Raw genomic sequence first — 19108 nt, 5'->3', positions numbered from 1 at the left:
GGAGGTTTCTCAGACAACTACAGATAGATCTTCCACATGATCTGGCAATCCCACTTCTGGGTATATACCCAGAGGAATGGAAATCGTCATGTTGAAGGGATACCTGCACTCCCATGTTCAATGCAGCTCTGTTTACAATAGCCAAGATATGGAACCAACCTAAATGTCCATCAATGGATGATTGGATAAGGAAACTGTGGTATATATACACCATGGAATACTACTCCACCATAAAAAAAATGAAATTCTGTGCCAGCCCCATGGCTCACTCAGGAGAGTGTGGTGCTGGCAGCGCTGAGGCCGCGGGTTTGGATCCGATATAGGGATGGCCGGTGCACTTGCTGGCTGAGCATGGTGCGGACCACACCATGCCGAGGGTTGTGATCCCCTTACCGGTCAAAAAAAAAAAATGAAATTCTTCCATTTGCAATAACATGGATGAGCCTGGAAAAACTTTTGTTGAGTGTAATAAGCAATGCACAGAGGGATAAATACCACATGCACTCACTCATAAGTGGGAGCTAAGAGAAGAAGAAAGAAGGAAAGAAAGACCACAGTGGTGTGTTGGACTTGCAGAGAGAGAGAACATACCCTGGGATACAAAGTGGAGTGGGGGGGAAAGGGGTGGGAAAGGGAGGTTGGGGATAACTGGATGGGGGAGACGGGGTGCAATCACAATTTTTGGTAATGGACAATGCTGCCAGTATGAATCTGTCCTTCATATCTAGGGCGCAAGGTGGGACAATCAGCCTTGTATCTCATGAATATTCATAACCAGTAAAAAAAAACTCTAACAAAAAATAAAAAGAATATATTATGAAATAAAAAGTATTGGTTAGGACACTTCTAGTTTTAAGTGACACCCAGTTCTAAGTAGTTTAGACAACAAGGGAGTTTTCTACTGGCAGGAATAGTATTTAATGAGAGACTAGGCAACTATAACAAAGAGACCCCAAAACCACAGAGTTTATTTCTTTGTTCATGTTCTTTATAATGGTGTTCAATTTAACAGATTCATCCTTTGTTCATTCTATCTATGTTCATTATAACAATGTGCATTATATTGCTTATTATGTTCTGGGCATTCATCTAAGCATTTTATAAATATTTTTATTTAATCATCATTATAATCCTACAAGCGTAGGTACTATTATTCTTCTCATTTTGCAGATGAGAAAGTTGAGGCTCAAAGAGGTTAAGTGACTTGCCAAAGGTCACAGAGCCAACATGATGCAGCTTCATGTGGCACCAGACATGAGTCACTTTCCTCACTGGTCTTTTTCAATGTGACAGAGTGCCACTGAGGCACCTCTCTCCTCAAATAGACGTCCATTATTTGCTCTACCCTGGATCAGAGCCCAGAAGAAACAGAAAGTGATCCTCCGTCTCTCATCAGCCTGATTCCCAAAGGAGTGATTCTCATCCATCTCTTCTCCTTGTGGGACTCAGATGTTTTCAGAAACTCCATAAGCCACCTCTGGAAGAGATATGTGGGTATGCCAGTGGGGATTACAGTTGGGCCCGTGGGGTCTGTTTGAAACAGAAATCAATGGAGCAAACACAGAGGATGGATTCAGAGCAGTTTCTTCTGACTAAGATGTTTGGGATTTAAATATAAATTAGAAGCTATAAGTCAATTCCATGTATGAATTTGTACAAATCCCTTGTAATGAAAGCAGAAGGTTTCTCTTGTCCTTATTTGTACTGGGGTGTTAGCATCAAGAGCCTAACCAAGTGTGTCAATTCCCCTACAGCTCAGGAGATTAAAGATGTACTTCCTCTAGTTAGAAACGGCTGTGAGTAGCTGGCAGGGAGGGGGGCTGCTCTCTATGAGTTCCAGGGATTTGTCTAGTTAACCTGAGCAGCACCTCGTGGAAATTGGGAAGGAGGCTCCTCGTGATGGTGTAGTCAGAGGTTTTGAAAGAGATAAGGCTCTCATGGTACCCTCTCCTTCCCAACCCTTCATGCCCTTGAAAAGGGAGACCTTGGCTCTCAAATATTGCCTTTCCCCACGTGGAGCCGGAGGCAGTGGGTTCTTCGAAGCCTGCAGCAAACAGTGCATACTCTCATGTGTCCCAGTGGTGCAGTATGAGGGCTACATCCATGTTGACAAATGACTTGAATCCCTACCACCTTAAACACAGAGTCACCATACAACCTAGCAATGCCTCTCCCAAGTGTATGCCCAAGAGAATGGAAACATGCATCCACACAAAACTTGTATGTGAATGTTCATAGCAGCACTATTCACAATAGTCAAAAAATGGAAATGGCCCAAATGTCCATCAGCTGATGAGTGGATACACAAATTGTGGTCTATCCATACAATGGAATATATTTCAGCCTTACCATGGAATAAAGTACTTATCTACACTACAGTGTGGATGGGCCTTGCAAACATCGTGCTCAGTGAAAGGCAGATACAAAAGGCCAAGGTCTCACTGACATGAAATCTCCAGAAAAGCTAATCTAGAGGCAAAAATAGATTAGTGGTTGCCAGGGAGAGAGTGAGAAGGAGGAATGACTGCTAATCAGTATGGGGTTTCTTCTCAAGGTGACGAAAATATTCTTAAAATTGATTGTGGTGATGGTTGTACAATTCTGAAAATACCAAGGTCCATCTAGTTGTACAATTTAAATGAGTGAATTTTGTGGCATGTGACTTATATCTCAGTAAAGCTGTTACCAAAAATATATACAGCATCACATCTAAAGACTACAGTTGATTTTACCCAAAGTGCCACTTTTCTAGAATGAACTTGAGATCTTCTGAAGGTTTGAAAACTTACCAGCTGATTTAGCTTGGAATGCATTTTTTCCTCCACAGCTCAGAAATCAAACCAGATTAGGCAAAATCTTAATTGTGGGGGGAAAAACTCTCGAAAGATGGGAAAATGGAGCTTAATGTATAGACACTTCATAGGTAACTCCTAGAATCTAGACTTGTAGCTTATTTTTAATATAATCAGCAACCAATACAATCCTGGCACTTAGATGTTGGAGAATTAATAGGAGATGGGACCCAGGAGGTGGGTAAAGAATTAATTTGTTGGAAGGAGGTTTGGAAAGGAAGAAACCATTTAGGAATTCTCTTTTTCTGCTTTATTTTCCTTCAAAGAACTCAACAAGCTTGATGTTTTATTATTTATGTATTTGGGTATTGTCCCACTCCCACATAGGAAAAAAAACTCATGAAATCATGGACCTCCTATGTTTAGTCCACGGCTGTGTGTCCAAAGTCAAGAGCAGAGCTTGGCACAGCACCGTCAGCCATAAGTACCTGTGGAATGCACGGATAGGGGAATGAAACCTCTGATAGGGGAATGTACCCAGGGCTAGGAACATTCCCATGGCTGGGGGAATTAACGTAAGCATGGTAATAAACAAACAGATGGGATAATGGATGCACGCATAGGGAATTCACACATGGATGGGGGTAAAGGCATGGATGAGGATGAACTTGTGCATGGGAGAGAGTAGACAGAGGATAAAGTCTGGACGAGGGATGAGTGAACCCTCCACCACAAACATCCAGGCTGCCACCGTGACGATTTCTGCTGGCTCTTCCTACATCACTGTGCATGTTGGGGAGAGAGGTCTCTCCTGCATCCTCACATGGTGGGGTTTATCTGAACATCAGGTTGTAACCGTGGTTAGAAATACCCCCTGAATTCAGCAAAGGGAGATCTCAGAGCAAGTGGGGCAGGTCAGCAGACCAGGATGGGCAGAGATGCCATCCAGGATGGTGTGGACGAAGGGACCTGAGCAAGGCAGCTGGGTGAGACAGCAGGATCAGTGGCCAAGCCCAGAAGGTAGGCAAGAGGTCAGAGCAAGACCCTGCCAGGAGGGAGCGCAGCCAGAGGCAGATTTCCAGCCAGGGGAAGAGGAACGAGGCCTGAGAAGCTTGTCTGTTCCATCAGAGAGCACTAAAAAAATATTAAAATACTGAGATTTTCCAAACAGCCTTTTATTGCTACAAAACTGCTATGCCTGTGTCTCTGTCTCCAGGCAAATACTCACAATGGTTTCTTATTGTTTGTCCCTTTCTCTGTCCTTTCTCTGTTATGGTGGTGGGTTGATAGATGCTGCCACCTGAGCAGCTGAGGTGGCCTTGGACACTTTCCTGCTGACTCTGTGACTCTGGGTTCCTGAGAGGTGAAAGGGCATCACCAGGTGACTCAAGGCTGTTGCTCCAAATGCTTTGGCTGCTCCCAGGAACGTACATTCTCAGCCCACCAGCGGGACGATGCCACGCCAGCCCATCTGCTTCCTGGCACATGGGACACGCAGCCCGTGACCTTGGACACAGCCACAGTCAGCATATTCTCTGGTGTTGAAGGCCAGAAGAGAGGCAGACATGGCACAACTTGAGGTCCTATCCAATTAAGAATTTTGTAGGACAGATTCACATTGTTGAACATATTAAATGATGAGAAAGTTGGCTAATCTTGCTGTCAGAACTCTTCTTGCAAATCTCCTTCAGGCACCTGCCTGGTCATTCCAACCTGGCCTGTGGATAGCTAACGGATACCCAGTCCTTGTGGTGTGCCAGGCTCCGTGTTAAGGGTTATATCTGCACTCATTCATTTATCATCAAAATAGTCGATAGGGTGAGCAACGGCCATATCCCCATCTTGCAGAAAGGGGAGCAGTGAGGCTTATAGAGGTTAGGTTCTTTTCACTGGCCACCCAGCACGTGAGTAACAGAGCTGGTGGCAGGAAAGTCCCCTGAGGAGGGATGCCGAGCAGAGCCCTGGAAAACAAGATGGTGCCAGCACATGGAGAAAGGAGCAAGTCAGAGAGACCAGCACATGTAGAGCCTGAAAGTTTGAGAAACTGCATGCAAGCCCCCAGGGCCACCCCATGTGAATGAGACAGAGAGACAGGGAGAAGGCAGAAATGGGCAGATCACAGAAGGCCTGGGAACCTGCAGAAAAGACTGGATTTTGTATCAACTATAACTAGAAGCCACTACAGGGTTGTGAACAAAGGAGGAATGTCAGCTCCATGAGGGCAGGAATGTTCATCTTCTTTGGTCAGTGATGAGTCCCAAGCAACTGGAATCAAGCCTGGCACATGGCAGATGTCCCATCACTTCAGTGAGTCAATACATCATGTTTACATCTGTAACAAGATGACTCTTATCTGTGCAAGGCATTGCCCGTAGGGAGGCAGGTGTGAAAGCAGAGGACCACCAGGTGAGAGATAATGAGATCGATGTGGCGAGCTTTGAGGGCTCACCTTGCTTGGTGGAAGTGACGATGGTGAGCCATAGGCATGTTCGGCACATCCATCTGTCACCACTATCTAGCTGTAGAAGTTTTTCATCACCCAGACAGAAACTTTATTCCCTTTAAGCAGTCACTCTCCATTCCCACCCCTACCTCAACCCCTGGCAACCATAAATCTGTCTCTATGAATTTGCCTATTCAGGATATTTTATAGAAATGGAATCACATGAATTGGAAAGTCATCCCAAGAATTGTTGCTGATGAACTGGATGTGGGAAATGAAAAGCAAAGGAATAGAAAATGACTCCTGGATTTCCAGCCTCAATGACTTGAATGAATGGTGGTGCTATTTGCCAAGAGAGGGGAGGAAAGGGAAAAGAAGATTTATTTCTGTGGATGTGAGAGGTGGAAAGACCTCTGATTTTATCACCTTAAGTTCGAGGTGTCTGTTAGACACCCAGGTAGAGATGCCGGGTGTGACTTGGACATGCGTCCTAAACATAGGACAGAGGTCAAGGCTAGAAGTGGGAGTGTGTGATTCTCCATTGGAGAGGCGGTGCCTGAACATTCCCATCCAGATGGTAACAGACAAAGAGCCGCAATTACCAGAGCTGGGATGTGAACCCTTTGAGCCATGTTGAGAAAAAGTCATCTAGATCAAGACGTTCTTACCCTTGAATGGTAAAAGTGGTCAAGTGGCATCTTGACCAAGACTCCTGGGTCATTTTCTATAGGAAAACAGACATCTGTGAAAGATTGCAGACAATCCTGGCCTTGGCCACCCTTCTGTACAGTTTTGGCAATATCAGAACCAATTTTAGGCTACAAGCACAAACCATTCCAAGTTATCCTCTGCCTGTAATATGATCAAGACAACATGGTATAAGGAATTATTTGATTTTAGGAGGAATCTCATCTCCTCAAATCTATCTTTAGGTATTAACAATATCAGTGGCTTATGAATTTCAGGTATGATGCATTCTGAAAACCCTAGCTTCTGGGATCCATAAAAGGTGACTCGAGGACAGGTCTAATGAGGAAGCTTATGGAGGATAGAACTTGGACATGTAGGTACAATAAATTCAGGGCACTCCGCTGGGCTTTGTTCTTCTGGACTCTTAGGAAAGATAGAGTCAAGTGAACCAAGCAAGGTATCAGCCCTGTATATATAAGGGCAACATAAAAGGTATAGGCTCCTCCTTTGAAGAGTCTAACAGGCTGTGGGTCTCACTCATTGTAGAGAAATAACCACATGGGTGATTTAAAGTGTGTTGATTCAATTAGTAGGGGACAGTGTGTCTGTAGTGCCCTTTCATAGCTGTCACTGTTCCTAGCCCAAGTATCCTGGCCTCCATGCCTCTGGGACCATGAGTGGCATTATTTAGATAAGCGAGATGTCCTCATGGATTCTCAAGAACACAGGCTGAGTCTTTTCAGGGATCTGTACTCTGATCACTTTGGGATAGCTCTAGGTACATGACTAGGCAGAAGCACACCAAGTTCCTAGACCCTCTTTGGCCCCCAAAGTAGCACTTTTAGGCATAGTCTTCCAAAATTCAGGGATGGAAGCCATATACAGTCACTCCACAGTTGTTTTTGAGGATCATTTTCTACTTTGCCAAGTGGTCCACCTTCCTCTGCAGCAGACCCCTTCTTTGCTGGAGAAGCCATTTGGTGAGGATATGGAGAACAGAGATTGATAAGGAAAGGGATGTATAAATAAAACAGTCAATGAAAATGATGACCTGCAGGAGACAGCACTGTGATTTCATTGGCAAATGTATTTCACTGGCCTGCTCAGTGACTCCTGTGAACTCTTTGAGTCTAGAACTGTAAGATTTCTCAATGTTCCCCACCAGTGATGTCCTTTGGCATTGGCCACACTGTGTCTTCACCTGCAAGGACCCAACACAAGTGAGAATATGTCACCAAGATCTTTTTAAGGTTTGATCATAATACTAGGAGGGGACTTAGTGGTCACCTCAAGTAGTTGTTCTCAGCCCTGGCTATTCATTAGAATCACCTGGGGGAGTTTTAGAAATGCAGATGCCTGGGTCCCACCTAAGAAAAATCTCTGAAAGTGGGACCCTGAATCATCGGTAGTTTTTGAAGGTTTTCAAGTGATTCTAATGTGTGGTGTGTGTGAAGAACTACTGCTCTAGTCTGATGCCCTATGTGCGTCCCAGGTAAGCAAACTGGGAGTCAGAGAAGTTACGGAGGTTGTCACAAACTTACCTGCGAGTTAGAAGCTGCCCAGAACTCACCCCACCTCACTGAATTCCCTAGTCCTGTAAAGTTTCAGAATTGCGTAGACCAAACTCCAGTCTTTCGAGAAATCCACACTATTGTTCCTTAAAAAGCCATTCTTCCCCATCCAGACTCAAATGTTTGTTCTCAAATATGTATCTCTACAGAAAAATCTCTTTGCTTCTTAAAATTAAAACGTTTTCAGTTTTCTCTTCAAATGTACAAATGTGTTTTGCATTTTCTTTTATTTTTTAAAGAGAGAAACTCAGCTGAGGGAGAAATGCTAATGTCAGATGAAATAAAAAGACTCCAAGCCTGGCATTTAAAGAAGGAACGTAGGCATAGTTGTTCCTTGGTCTTTATTTTTCTCTCACTAGCTAATGTAATATTTATTTCATCTGTTCCCTAAAGCAGTGATTTTCAGACTTCTTGTTGGCAACAAAACTTTTTTTTAAAGCAAAATCTTAAGCAGGAACTCTAATGTACGGAACAAATAAAACGTAATTAACAGATTCCTCAGGCAGTTTAAATCCTTATCATTTGACGTACAGTATTTGACACATAGGTAGGACTCCTGGCCCATCTCAAACACTCTTGGTTCCCAGGAATGCCATTTGAGAGCCACGGCCCCACTGTTTTCCCAGTCATCTTTGGGGGTTATATGTTTTCATTTTGTTTTGTAGAGGAAAAAAACGTGTTTTGTTAACTATGCTGCCTCTTCCTGAAAACTCAGTTTTTCAGTCTTGCTAATATGTGTGTCATATTTGTCAGGTTTGAGGAGTTTCATAGGAAGAAAACATTAGAAGGTGAACTGTTGGGTCCCCAGAGAGCCAGAACCTAGCTGTGCATCCTTTTCAAAAGTCATTTGCCCAGCCCCTCCCAGCATCTGCAGCAACACAGGCAAACGCCCCGTAGGAAATGAATCCACATGCAGGAGGCGAAGGGGGGAGGCATTCCTGGCAGAGCATGCAGGGAGCACTGCTGCCCTCATTCGCCTGCTGCTCCTCCCCCTGCCCTGGAGATCCAGGAGCTTGGGGAACACTTGCTCTTTCCTCTCAGTGGAACGAGACCCTCCAGGAACACAGCTTTCCTTCCAGCCCAGGGCTGCCCTGCGTGGGCGGGTCACACTGACAAGGGGGATGTTCATGTCAGATCTTCAGGATCAAGAACCACATTGCCTGGGATGCCAATGAGTCTTGGGGAGTAGTCTTCACTCAGGGCATGTTTCTTCCTTGTCGAGTCGCTGCACCTGATTATTGTTGAACTATCTCCACAATCGGGTTTTGCATTTCCTCGCCCATTCAGTCACGTTTAACTGAGAAACCTCTGGTAACACACAGAGATGTTTAATAGACCGCTCTGTAACTGTCCTTTGCCGTAGCTGGTAGGTACCCTCTTTCTGCGCAATAGAGTTAACATGCAGATACTTTGAGCAAAGCATCTGGCACAGAAAGAAACACAATAATTGTCAGTAGAAGAAATTAACATTAGTTGGATCAAGAAGAGGCTTTGATTATGTTTTCTTAAAAAGAGTCTTTATCTCTTAAGAGAGGCACACTTAAATATTTACAGATGCAACGATAGGTCTGGGCTTTGCTTCACACAAATACAGGAACAAGGAGAGGCGGGTGTGTGGGTGAAGTACTCCAGGCCTAAGAGGAAGATCTCTGAAGCCTGGCGACAGGCACATGGGGTTCATTACTCTATTCTGTCTGCTTTTATAAATGTTTGAAATGTTTCATAACAAGATGTAAAAGACAAAAAGGAAAAAATACTTGAGAAAACATCTATGGAACCCAAATTATCATCAAAAGGACCATGCTTTCCTGATGAGGACAGCAGATGTTACAGAGTGGTTTTCCCCAGAGCTCCACTAGCTACAAGGAGCAGAAACCCACTCGAGGTGGCCGGAAAGTAGATGAAATAAGATTGTTGACAGGTACAGAGCTTCTCACAGCAAGAGGTACAGGGAACCTCACAGGGGTGGGAGCAGGACCGAGGACACTTCCTAATCTAGTCTGTCTCTTGTCTTTGAGGGCCACGGAAATCTCTCTTCTCGGTATTTCTCTCACTATCTCCGTTCTTCAGCTTTTCTATGCACATTGGATTTCTCTGATAATGCACAGCAGTCCAAATGGCCAAAAAAAAAAAAAAAAATGGCCACCTCATGCTCAACTGCTCAGAGACCTCTATTGTTCCAAGGTCAAATTCTTAAAATCAGTCATCTGATTGTTCATGAATTAGCCAACGGGTTGAACCAAACCCTTGACCTTGGTGTTGTAAGGCCATGCTCTAACCAACTAAGCTAACCGGCCAGCCCTGGGTTGCCCCTGAGTCAGGTGGCCACCTCTGGGTCCAGTCAACTGTGGCCAAGGAAGTTGAGGCCACATGATGCAAAATGACCTCTTTTCAGTAACACTCTTTTCAGCAGGGACTAGGGGTAGGTTTAGTTCACCCCCAAAATTATGGATTTTATGGATTAGGCAGGCACCCTGAAGGATATCTACCCAGAACCTTGAAGATCTTCAGAAAAGGAAGACTGTCATTCACCATTTAGAAATTCTGTCATCGCTGCCATTTGAGCTCCAATGTCGTTCACTTTCTTTTTTTTCAGTGAGGCTAGAGGAGAGTTGGTCACTATTCCCACTGGGAGACCTTCAAACAAACACGTGCTGTCATCTTCCCCCTCAGACTTTTGCCCTCTAGACAAAGTGATCTTAAAATTTAATGTCTATTAATAGTGCTCTCACTTTATGAAAGATGTGGTGTTGGGCATTTTGGGGAATCAGAGACATGACCCGACTGTCCGGGAGCTCACCACTGGGAGGGGCATGCCCCAGTTTGTCTCTGCTTGGACGGGCAGGCAAGCCTGTGCCAAGCTCTCTCTGCTCACAACTTCTGGAAGCCTGAGCTCTAGTGCCTAATTTATTTCTTTACTGTGTGAGCTGTCCCCCATGGGTGTTGAAAATCAAAGCTCTGACGTCACTCCTCTTCAAAGAGAACAAGGCATTTACAGAATTTTAACCAAATGGAGAGAAGAGAAAAAGATGCTCGCCAGAGTCTGGGACTGTGACAACCTGGTGGGCTCCTGAATGTTCTCTCATCTTGGACCTACAGTCATTTGAGGGCCTGAATAAGCCTGTCCTACTGGGACATGGCTAGGGAAGGACCCAGTAGGTTCCTGTCATCTTAAGGGTTGGCCAGTGAGTGCACCATGGTTCTCAATTAAACAACTTCCAGTCCCTTGTGTACCCTTGTTGCTAATCACTTCTGAGACATAAGGGCTTCTTAAGATGCTGAATGAACTTTATTTGGAATTTGGCACTGTTTACTTTTTTAAAATTTTATATAAATATTATTTATATATTATATTATGTGCACTTCAAATATATAATTACACTTTCTACTTTTATATTATTTTATATATTTAAACTATTTTATATTATATTACTTATAATAGTATATCTGAAGTACACATAAACAGTACATGTAAGCTGAAACAAAATGTTCTCCTGTGTTTTCTTCTAGAAACTTTATTGTTTTACCTTTTACATTTCATATATGGTGTGAGGTAGGGGTCAAGATTTATTGTTTTCCCCACACGGATATCCAATTGACCCAGCACCATTTAGTGAAATGACCATTAACTGGAAACTAAATTATTTCCAAACATAAAAGCATTCGTAAATGGCTAATGGTGCATCCTTGGATGTATGGCAGTGGAGGAGATGGTTTCAGAAATGGTAGAAAACAAATTATCTAGATATGACATAGGTCTGCAAAACATATAAAGAAAGGGGTTACCAAGAGAGAATATTGTTCCTTTTATTTACTGCTGTATTTCTCATGTCTGGTAGAGTCCCCGGCATGTTATAGACAATGAACATTTATTAAAATGTATTCTTGCATCTTTTCATCCTGAGATAAATCCTAATCATAGACAGAAGGAAACCAGATATCTAATACATCTATGCCTTCTAAATGTGGGCACTATAGGTTAACATCATTTGCCTTGGCAATGAAAGGCCTGTTGTTAGAGCAAGACAAAGACAAGCAAGTGTGTATCAGGTACACAAAACTGAAAAGAAAAGAGCTTCTTCCACAGCAATTCAAGGAAATGAGATATATACACAAATAACTACAGTATAAGGCAGACTGTGATAAGAACAAAAAGAGTCTTGGGGATCTGAACCATACTATCCAATTTATTAGTAAGAATTTCATATGATGCAGAGTAGTAAGGTCAATCATCATTATCATTTCTAACAAATATTGGCCTCTTACTATATGTATACTGGGTAATGTGCCAAGCTCTTTAAATGCATTATCTTATTTATATCAATCATAGTTTCTATCCATTAGACTATCAGCAAGAGGTTAGATTCTTCCAATAAACTGTGTCTGTGTCCTTTATGTAAACATAGACCCATAAAAGTGTTTGTGAGTTAAATTTCTGATGATCTCTCCCATGTCCTTTAATCCTCTCAATTAGAAATTAGGTTTATAACTCTTTCTGAGACTGTATCTTTTAATTTGCCAAAGCCAAGGCCCGGATGATTACATCCCAGCTTTTCAAGTTCAACATCAGTTCTCTGTGAAACTTCCGGGTTGACAGCTCATGAACGTAGATTCCAACAGTCAAGCACGCAAGCTTCCATATGTTCAGTCCTTTTAGAACCGTTGCGTCTTTCCATCCTGATCATTATTTCCATATTCCAGGTTAACCACAAGACTAATTCTCTGCTCTATGAAGAAGATCGTCCGTTCTTGGTGTATGATAAGATTCAAATCCTTCTTCCCCCTGGCGATGACCTTTGCAGCCAGTCCCAACGATCTCATTCTAAATGCCCATCATGTTGTCAGAGAAAGGAAAACAAAATAACTCAGTTCTGAATTGGGAGGAAAGAGCTAACAAGCCTCAGTACCTTGTCCCAACAAGCCCATAACACATAATGGTTGTGTAAAATTACATTTTACATCTGGTATTTGATTTGCCACACAGTTTAACAGAAAAGTAACTTTATCTATTTTTTTCCAATTAAAGAAAATAATGTTACAATCAATAATTCCTCCCTCTCTGGTTTGGTAAATTAATGTAGGTCTATTGTTTTTAAATCACAAAGTGAGCATTGCTATAGAAATGTAAAATGGTACTATTTCATTTTAATCTATTTAATTTTCCATTCTTGAATTACATAATGGGGTTAAAACATTGAATAGAATTAATAGAATGAGTATTTAATTAAGTGATAATGAGTTTCTAAATGGATGCTCAAAGAAACTGGCTTTATAGTTTATGCAGGAATCAGATAATGGCCTTAACAATGACTATAATAATTGTGTTGAATGTTTTTTATATTTAAAGATTTTTTTTTTTTTTTGCATTCTCTCAGGAGTAGATTTAAACATAACCCAGTTTCTTGATTAGACTCCACTTTGCTTTCAAGATAAATTCCTAGTGCCTTTCCTTGGCCTATAGGCCCTTCCTCATCTGACTCTGTTCACCTCTGGAGTCTAATATCAAACAATTCTCCCTGGTCCTCCCTACATTCCAGCCGTATCCACCTTCCTTTTGTTCCCTTCATGCACCTTTTCTCCTGCTGTTCCAGATGCCAGGAATGCTCTCCCCATCACCTCACTAACTCCTCCTCTTCTTTCAGTTCTGGGAATTTTTCTTGGGCAATCCTCCCCAGCCTGGGTCAGGTACCCAACCCCCATCCCCGACACGCAGTGCTACAGACTCCAAGAACAGTGTGATTTCTTTCCTAGAAATTAACACATTTTTTTTAAAAGATAACCAGTAAGGGGATCTTAACCCTTTACTTGGTGTTGTCAGCACCACGCTCACCCAGTGAGCTAACCGGCCATCCTATATGGGACCCGAACCCATGGCCTTGGTATTATCAGCACCACACTCTCCCGAGTGAGCCACAGGCTGGCCCCTAACACATTTTTATAATTATACATTTATTTCATATGTCTCTCCTTCTAACCTATAATCTCCATGAGACAATACACCACGTCTACTTTGTTTGCTAGTGTATCCCTAGATGGATGGGGGATGGATGGATGGATGGATGGATGAATAGATACATGATAGGCAGATAACTGTAACTGTGGACCCATTACTGCAATTAAGGACACATGAGCGACACAATACACACTTCTGAGAATTCCTGGAACGTCACCACTATCCCATTCCACTTGGATTCATTTGCTCATGCACTAAAAAGGTATTCTGTGGCAGTCCCCTCGGTAGGTGCTATAGACATGAAAATCTCAGTGCCATGGGGAAGCTTCACAGGCTGTCTCACTTAGACATGGCCTAAATATTAATTTAATTAATTAATTAATCCATGCATCCATCAGATCTTCAGACCTGGTCATGTGTTGGGCACTGTGCTATGAACTGAGGATTGGGGACGATGCATCCATTAGATACCATTGGCATAAAGCTATGACCCTAAAATTAGGAGGAAAAAAGAGCTCTTGGGGTCAAACAAATTTTTAATTCTTTTCCTCACATCATAAAAGTGAAAATTTTAAATCCCATGAGCATGTGTTATGGTAGGAGGGTTGGTGAAGACAAAAGTGCCCAGGGTCCACAAAAGTTGTGATGCAGTCCTGCTAAAGATGCCCTGAGAACAAGGGACATCAGCCCACCCACACCATTCTGGAATATTCAGGCAAGTGCTAGAATCAGGCATCAATCAGTGAGTCAGTCCCTCCGAGACTTGCTCCTATATGGTGAGCATAGCCTTTCATGTTCCCTCTCAGGCCTCACCTCTGCTGCCTGATCCCATTTCCTGTATTTAAGGCCATTCATTCATTCACCAAATATCTTCTGAAGCCCTTCTGTGCACCTAGTGCTGTGTGAGGAGCTGGAGATAAAGCCCTGAGCAAGACAGGTACACACAGGGCCTCCAGCCTCCTCAAATCATGATCTGCTATAGTTTTTGCATCTTGGCAACGTGAAACTCATCTGTTTTGACAAAGCAAGTTGTGCCCAGCATCCTCTAACATTAGTACAACTCAGTATGGATGTCAGAAGAGCCCCAAGGACATGTTATGAGCTGATGTCTGCTGTGATCAGTATGGACAGAGAACTAGTCCTCTGGCTCTGAACCATATCAGGAGGTGAAGGACTGGCCTAGGGAATGGGCTTTTAGGTGGGCTTGACTAGCAGAACTGGTTGAGAGCAAAGATTATTGGAATCCAGGAGACTTGGGTCTGACCTTTGGTTCACTAACTGCAATCTGAAGGCATTAGATAGCAGACGTGTCACCAAAGCCCCCACCTGGATACACAGCAGATAGCAGTAATTGATCATAGCACTCCTTCTTGCTTAGTCCAGATACACAGGGGACCCCTCCACACCGCTCAGTCCTCCCCATGCACCCCTGCCCCTTGACTCCTGCCCCTTCCTTAGACTTGGACTCCATCGTGTTTCTCACTCTACACTGTGTATTAGATTTATCTGGACAAGTTTAGGAAATACTGAATCCTAGGCCTTACCCCAGACCAGCTGAATTGGAATAGATCCCAGGAATTCTTTTGAAAAGCCCCCTAGGAGACTCTAATGTGCAGACAGGACTAAGAACCACTGGTCTAGTTTTCTAGCTCAGGAATTCTATGATTTTTGTGAGAGGAGGGAAAAATAGAAGATAGGACCAATAGATCTCACTTAAACAAGAACCAGAGGAATCAGGTCAAGATAACTGACCATGGAGCTGGCTCTGTGTGGCAGTATGTTCAGTGTCCCTCCTCATCCCAGCTATATTCCACCCTGCAAGCATATTCTAAGAATTTTCCAGAGCCCCTGTTATGGAAGGCAAACAACTGGCCCAGGTGTGCTGAGGCGTGATAGACGAATTAGTTCCCGTCTCCCCCACACCCCCAAGGCATCAGGATTAAGGCTGATGATTAATGATGTGCAAGTCAATTAATCAGCCGCTGCTTTTGAAACCTCATTTCTCAAATTACTTCTCTTTGAACACAGGGCTTTTTGACATCATCCTACTGTCTCTAGATTTACTTTCCTACTAATTGAAATTCTAAGATATTTCTTCTTGTTGTCAGCTTATTGGTATTACTTGTTTATAAAATATTTGCAAACAGATTACTATTCACCTGTAGTGTGTCAGAGGTAAGCACCAAAACAATGCTTTATGCTTCCAGCTCAAAGGAATGTGCTAACAATAGCTTGTGAAATTCTCTATCTATGGTAAAGCTGATTTTTCATTTATTGATTTATTTTCATCACACCTACTTGGAACAAGTATTTGTGATGTATTACAATAAAAACACAGGTACAACAAGGCTCCAAACCATTGATTTATACATTTTCTTAGAAAATGGTCATATTAGTTGTGGTCAAGGGGTGGGAAGGCTGGAATTGCTTTTCTTCATTAGAGAAGAGGGCAGGGTCTAGAAGAGGCTCTGGGGTCAAACACTGCACTTTGATCCCGGTCCTTCCCTCAGGGTCCTAGCGCTCTGCTTGTCTGATCATCGTGTTTCAGGTAGGCGAGGCTGCAAGAACAAACGCAGACAAGAAGATAGAGTCGCTTGAACTCAATAGAAGTTTGTTTCTGACTCAGCAATAATTTAGGTCAGGTGTTCCTGGCCACCAGGCTTTACCCCTCCATGCCATGACTTGTGGACCCAAGCTTCTCCCTTGGGACTCCATCCACCCTTGGGTTTTGTGGTTGTCTGCATTCAGGTTGCAGAGGGAGAAAAAGTGCAGAGAGGAGGCACAGCTGCTGTTCTCTTAACCCTCCTACCCCAGTGCAGCCCAGCCCAGCCACGACGAACATCATTCTGCCACATTCTGCAGGTGAGAAGTTAATCTTGCAGCCTCGTCCAAGTTCAAGGAAAGCTGTGAGGTAGAGCATAGGATCTTCCAGGCCATAACCCTCCTATGTTATTATTTATTATGAAGTGAGATGATGTGTGTAACATACCCAGTACCAAGTAGATGGTAAGAACTCTGTAAAGGGTCTTTGCTATGTTTTTTCAAATTATTGACAGTTACCGTCTGCTTTGTTTGCAGTTTCAAGCCACAGTCGAGGAAGGAGCTGTGGGAGTTATTGTCAATTTGACAGTTGAAGACAAAGACGATCCCAGCACAGGCGCGTGGAGGGCCGCCTACACCATCATCAATGGAAACCCGGGGCAGAGCTTCGAGATCCACACCAATCCCCAAACCAACGAGGGGATGCTTTCCGTTGTTAAAGTAAGAGTGCTTCTGATGGCCGCTCTCACCGTGCGAGCATTGAGGGCCCCACGAAAGGGCTTGCACAGTCATCGGGTCCAGAAGGTCATGGATCAATTCTCCTAATCTCTTCTTCATGGCTTACGTGAGCCCTTGTATCTCAGCAGCATAAACCAGCAGCCATAGAATAAACCTGCTTCACAGTTTCTAAAAAATTCAAACTTATGTATAAGTTTAAGAAAACCAAAATCAAGTTGTGAATGAGATTCTCAATATGTGTGCCCGTGAATTATCAAAAGATATGCAAAAATGGGACATGCAAAGGTTTTTTAAAGATCTGTGCTCAAAATGTGGACTATTATATTTCTTCTTAATCTTTCTTAGCAGAGTCTCTATGACTCCCTCAAAAGCACACTTGAAATAATTCCTGGTGTGAAGCCTTCTGTGAGCCTTGCTGTCTGGCCCTTTCTTTGGGTACACGTGGAATGAGGAGGAAATGTGCCTATAAATGCAAAGCCCTGGGCTCCTGCTCGTAATCCAGAAATACTAGATGGAAGGGTGGTGGCACTGATGGTGGATGGAGGTTGTCTTAGTACCCTAGAAGAAGGAATTTTCACACAGCTTCACTCTGTCTTAGAAGTTCTGGGGAGAGTTTCTACCAGGGACCAGGATCTTCATTGGAACACATTTTCTTTTCTAGTGGATGAAGCCATTTGCCCCAAAAGCAGGAAGTAATTTTGTTTATAATAATAGTAACAGTGGGCAGAGCAGGGACATCACTGCCTGCTCCCTGTGTGTTCACGGCCAAGACACCTACCTACATTTTCTGTGCCTCAGTTTCCTCATCTGTAACATGAAGATAATATAACCTACCCCTTAGGTTGCTGTCATAGTCCACTTGGGCTTCTAGATCAAATTACTGTAGATCGGTGGCTTATAAACAGTCATTTATTTCTCACAGTTCTGGAGGTTGGGAAGTCCAAGATCAAGGCACTGGTAGATTTGGTGTCTGATGAGGGCTTCCTGGTTCATAGAGGGTGCCTTCTTGCTGAGTCCTCACATAGTGAAAGGGGCATGGCAGCTCCCTGGAGTCTCTTTTATAAGGGCACTAATCCCACTCATGAGGGTTCTGCATCATGATCTAATCATCTATCAATGGCCCTACCTCCTAATACCCTAACATTGGGGGCTGTGATTTTAACTTATGAATTCTGGGGGGGAGACAAACATTCAGTCTACAGCCATTGCAGAGATTTCATGAGCTATTACGTGAAACATTTAGAACAGGCACTGGTACTGACAGCTTGTATCAGTTTCCTATTGCTGCTATAAAAAGTTACCACAAATTCAGTGGCTGAAAAAAGAACATGAATATATTATCTTGCAATTCTGAAGGTTGGAAGCCCAACATGGCTCTCACTGGGCTGAAATCAAGGTGTGGGCAGGACTATGCTCCTTCTGGAGGCTCTAGGGCAAAATGACTTTTCTTGCCATTTCCAGCACCCAGAGGTCTCTGCATTCCTTGGCTCCTGGACTCTTCCTCCATCTACAAAGCCAGCAGTGCAACATCTGCTGATCTCTCTGATGCAGACCTTCTACATCCATTGCCACATTTCCTGCTTTCTCCTTCAACCTTCCCACCTCCCTCCTTTGTGGGCCCTTGTGATGCCATTGGGTCCACTGGATAATCCAGGACAATCTCTGATCTCAAAATCCTTAACTTGATCACATCTACAAAGTCATTTTGCCCAGTGAGGTCACATATCTACCGTCTCAGGGATTAGGACATGGACATATTGGGGGGGCAGTTATTCGTCTTTCCACAGGGCCACATAAACAACTGCACTGGCAAAGTCCCACAACACCCCTGGGGGCAGGACCCAGAGCCACAAGAGTGGCAGATCTCAGAGACACTTCTGGCTTGTTCCAGAGGATGAGGAGTCTGGATTTCTCTCAAGTTCTGATCCTTTTCATGCTCTGGATCATCCCAATTCTTCCCCAATAACACAGGCAATGGCAAAGTTGTCAGGAGACCCTGGCACTGGCCTTCTGCATCCGTGGCTGCACTTTCAAAGCTGTGGAAGTTGTAAGATAACACAGCCCCTGGCTCTCCTCCGCAGCTAGTCCTGTGTCTATAGAAGCTGTCAGGCAATTTTCCAAACCTGCAGCTTGAAGATAAAACTTAGGTAAATATACATCTCCATCACGAACCCTGGAAGAGCTCAGTTGTCCCCCAAAATGTGTTTGCTAAATACAAGCAAAATTAGACTCACAGGAAGTAGCCATTATCCTGTCCCCACACTCCTGTGTTGATCCACAATCCTGTGGCTCTCAAATGCTGGTGTATATAAGAGTCATCTTGAATGCTAGTTAAAATGCATGCTCCTGGACCCTTCTCAGGCCTGCTGGGTCAGAATAT

General features: G+C 43.5%; 1 protein-coding gene across 1 annotated transcript in view; it reads left to right on the top strand.

Annotated features, from left to right (window-relative positions):
• Nucleotides 1-19108, top strand: part of CDH13 (cadherin 13) — a 1069738-nt gene that overhangs the window by 944349 nt on the left and 106281 nt on the right. Inside the window, exon 9 of the mRNA XM_063110059.1 lies at nucleotides 16528-16710. Within this exon, the coding sequence (XP_062966129.1) occupies nucleotides 16528-16710 (183 nt within the window). The remainder of the gene's footprint in view (nucleotides 1-16527; nucleotides 16711-19108) is intronic.

Source organism: Cynocephalus volans, chromosome 10 (genome assembly GCF_027409185.1).
Source record: "Cynocephalus volans isolate mCynVol1 chromosome 10, mCynVol1.pri, whole genome shotgun sequence".
NCBI lineage: Eukaryota > Metazoa > Chordata > Mammalia > Dermoptera > Cynocephalidae > Cynocephalus > Cynocephalus volans.
The sequence above is the reverse complement of the archived record's forward strand: the minus strand, read 5'-3'. Positions and strand labels throughout refer to the sequence as shown.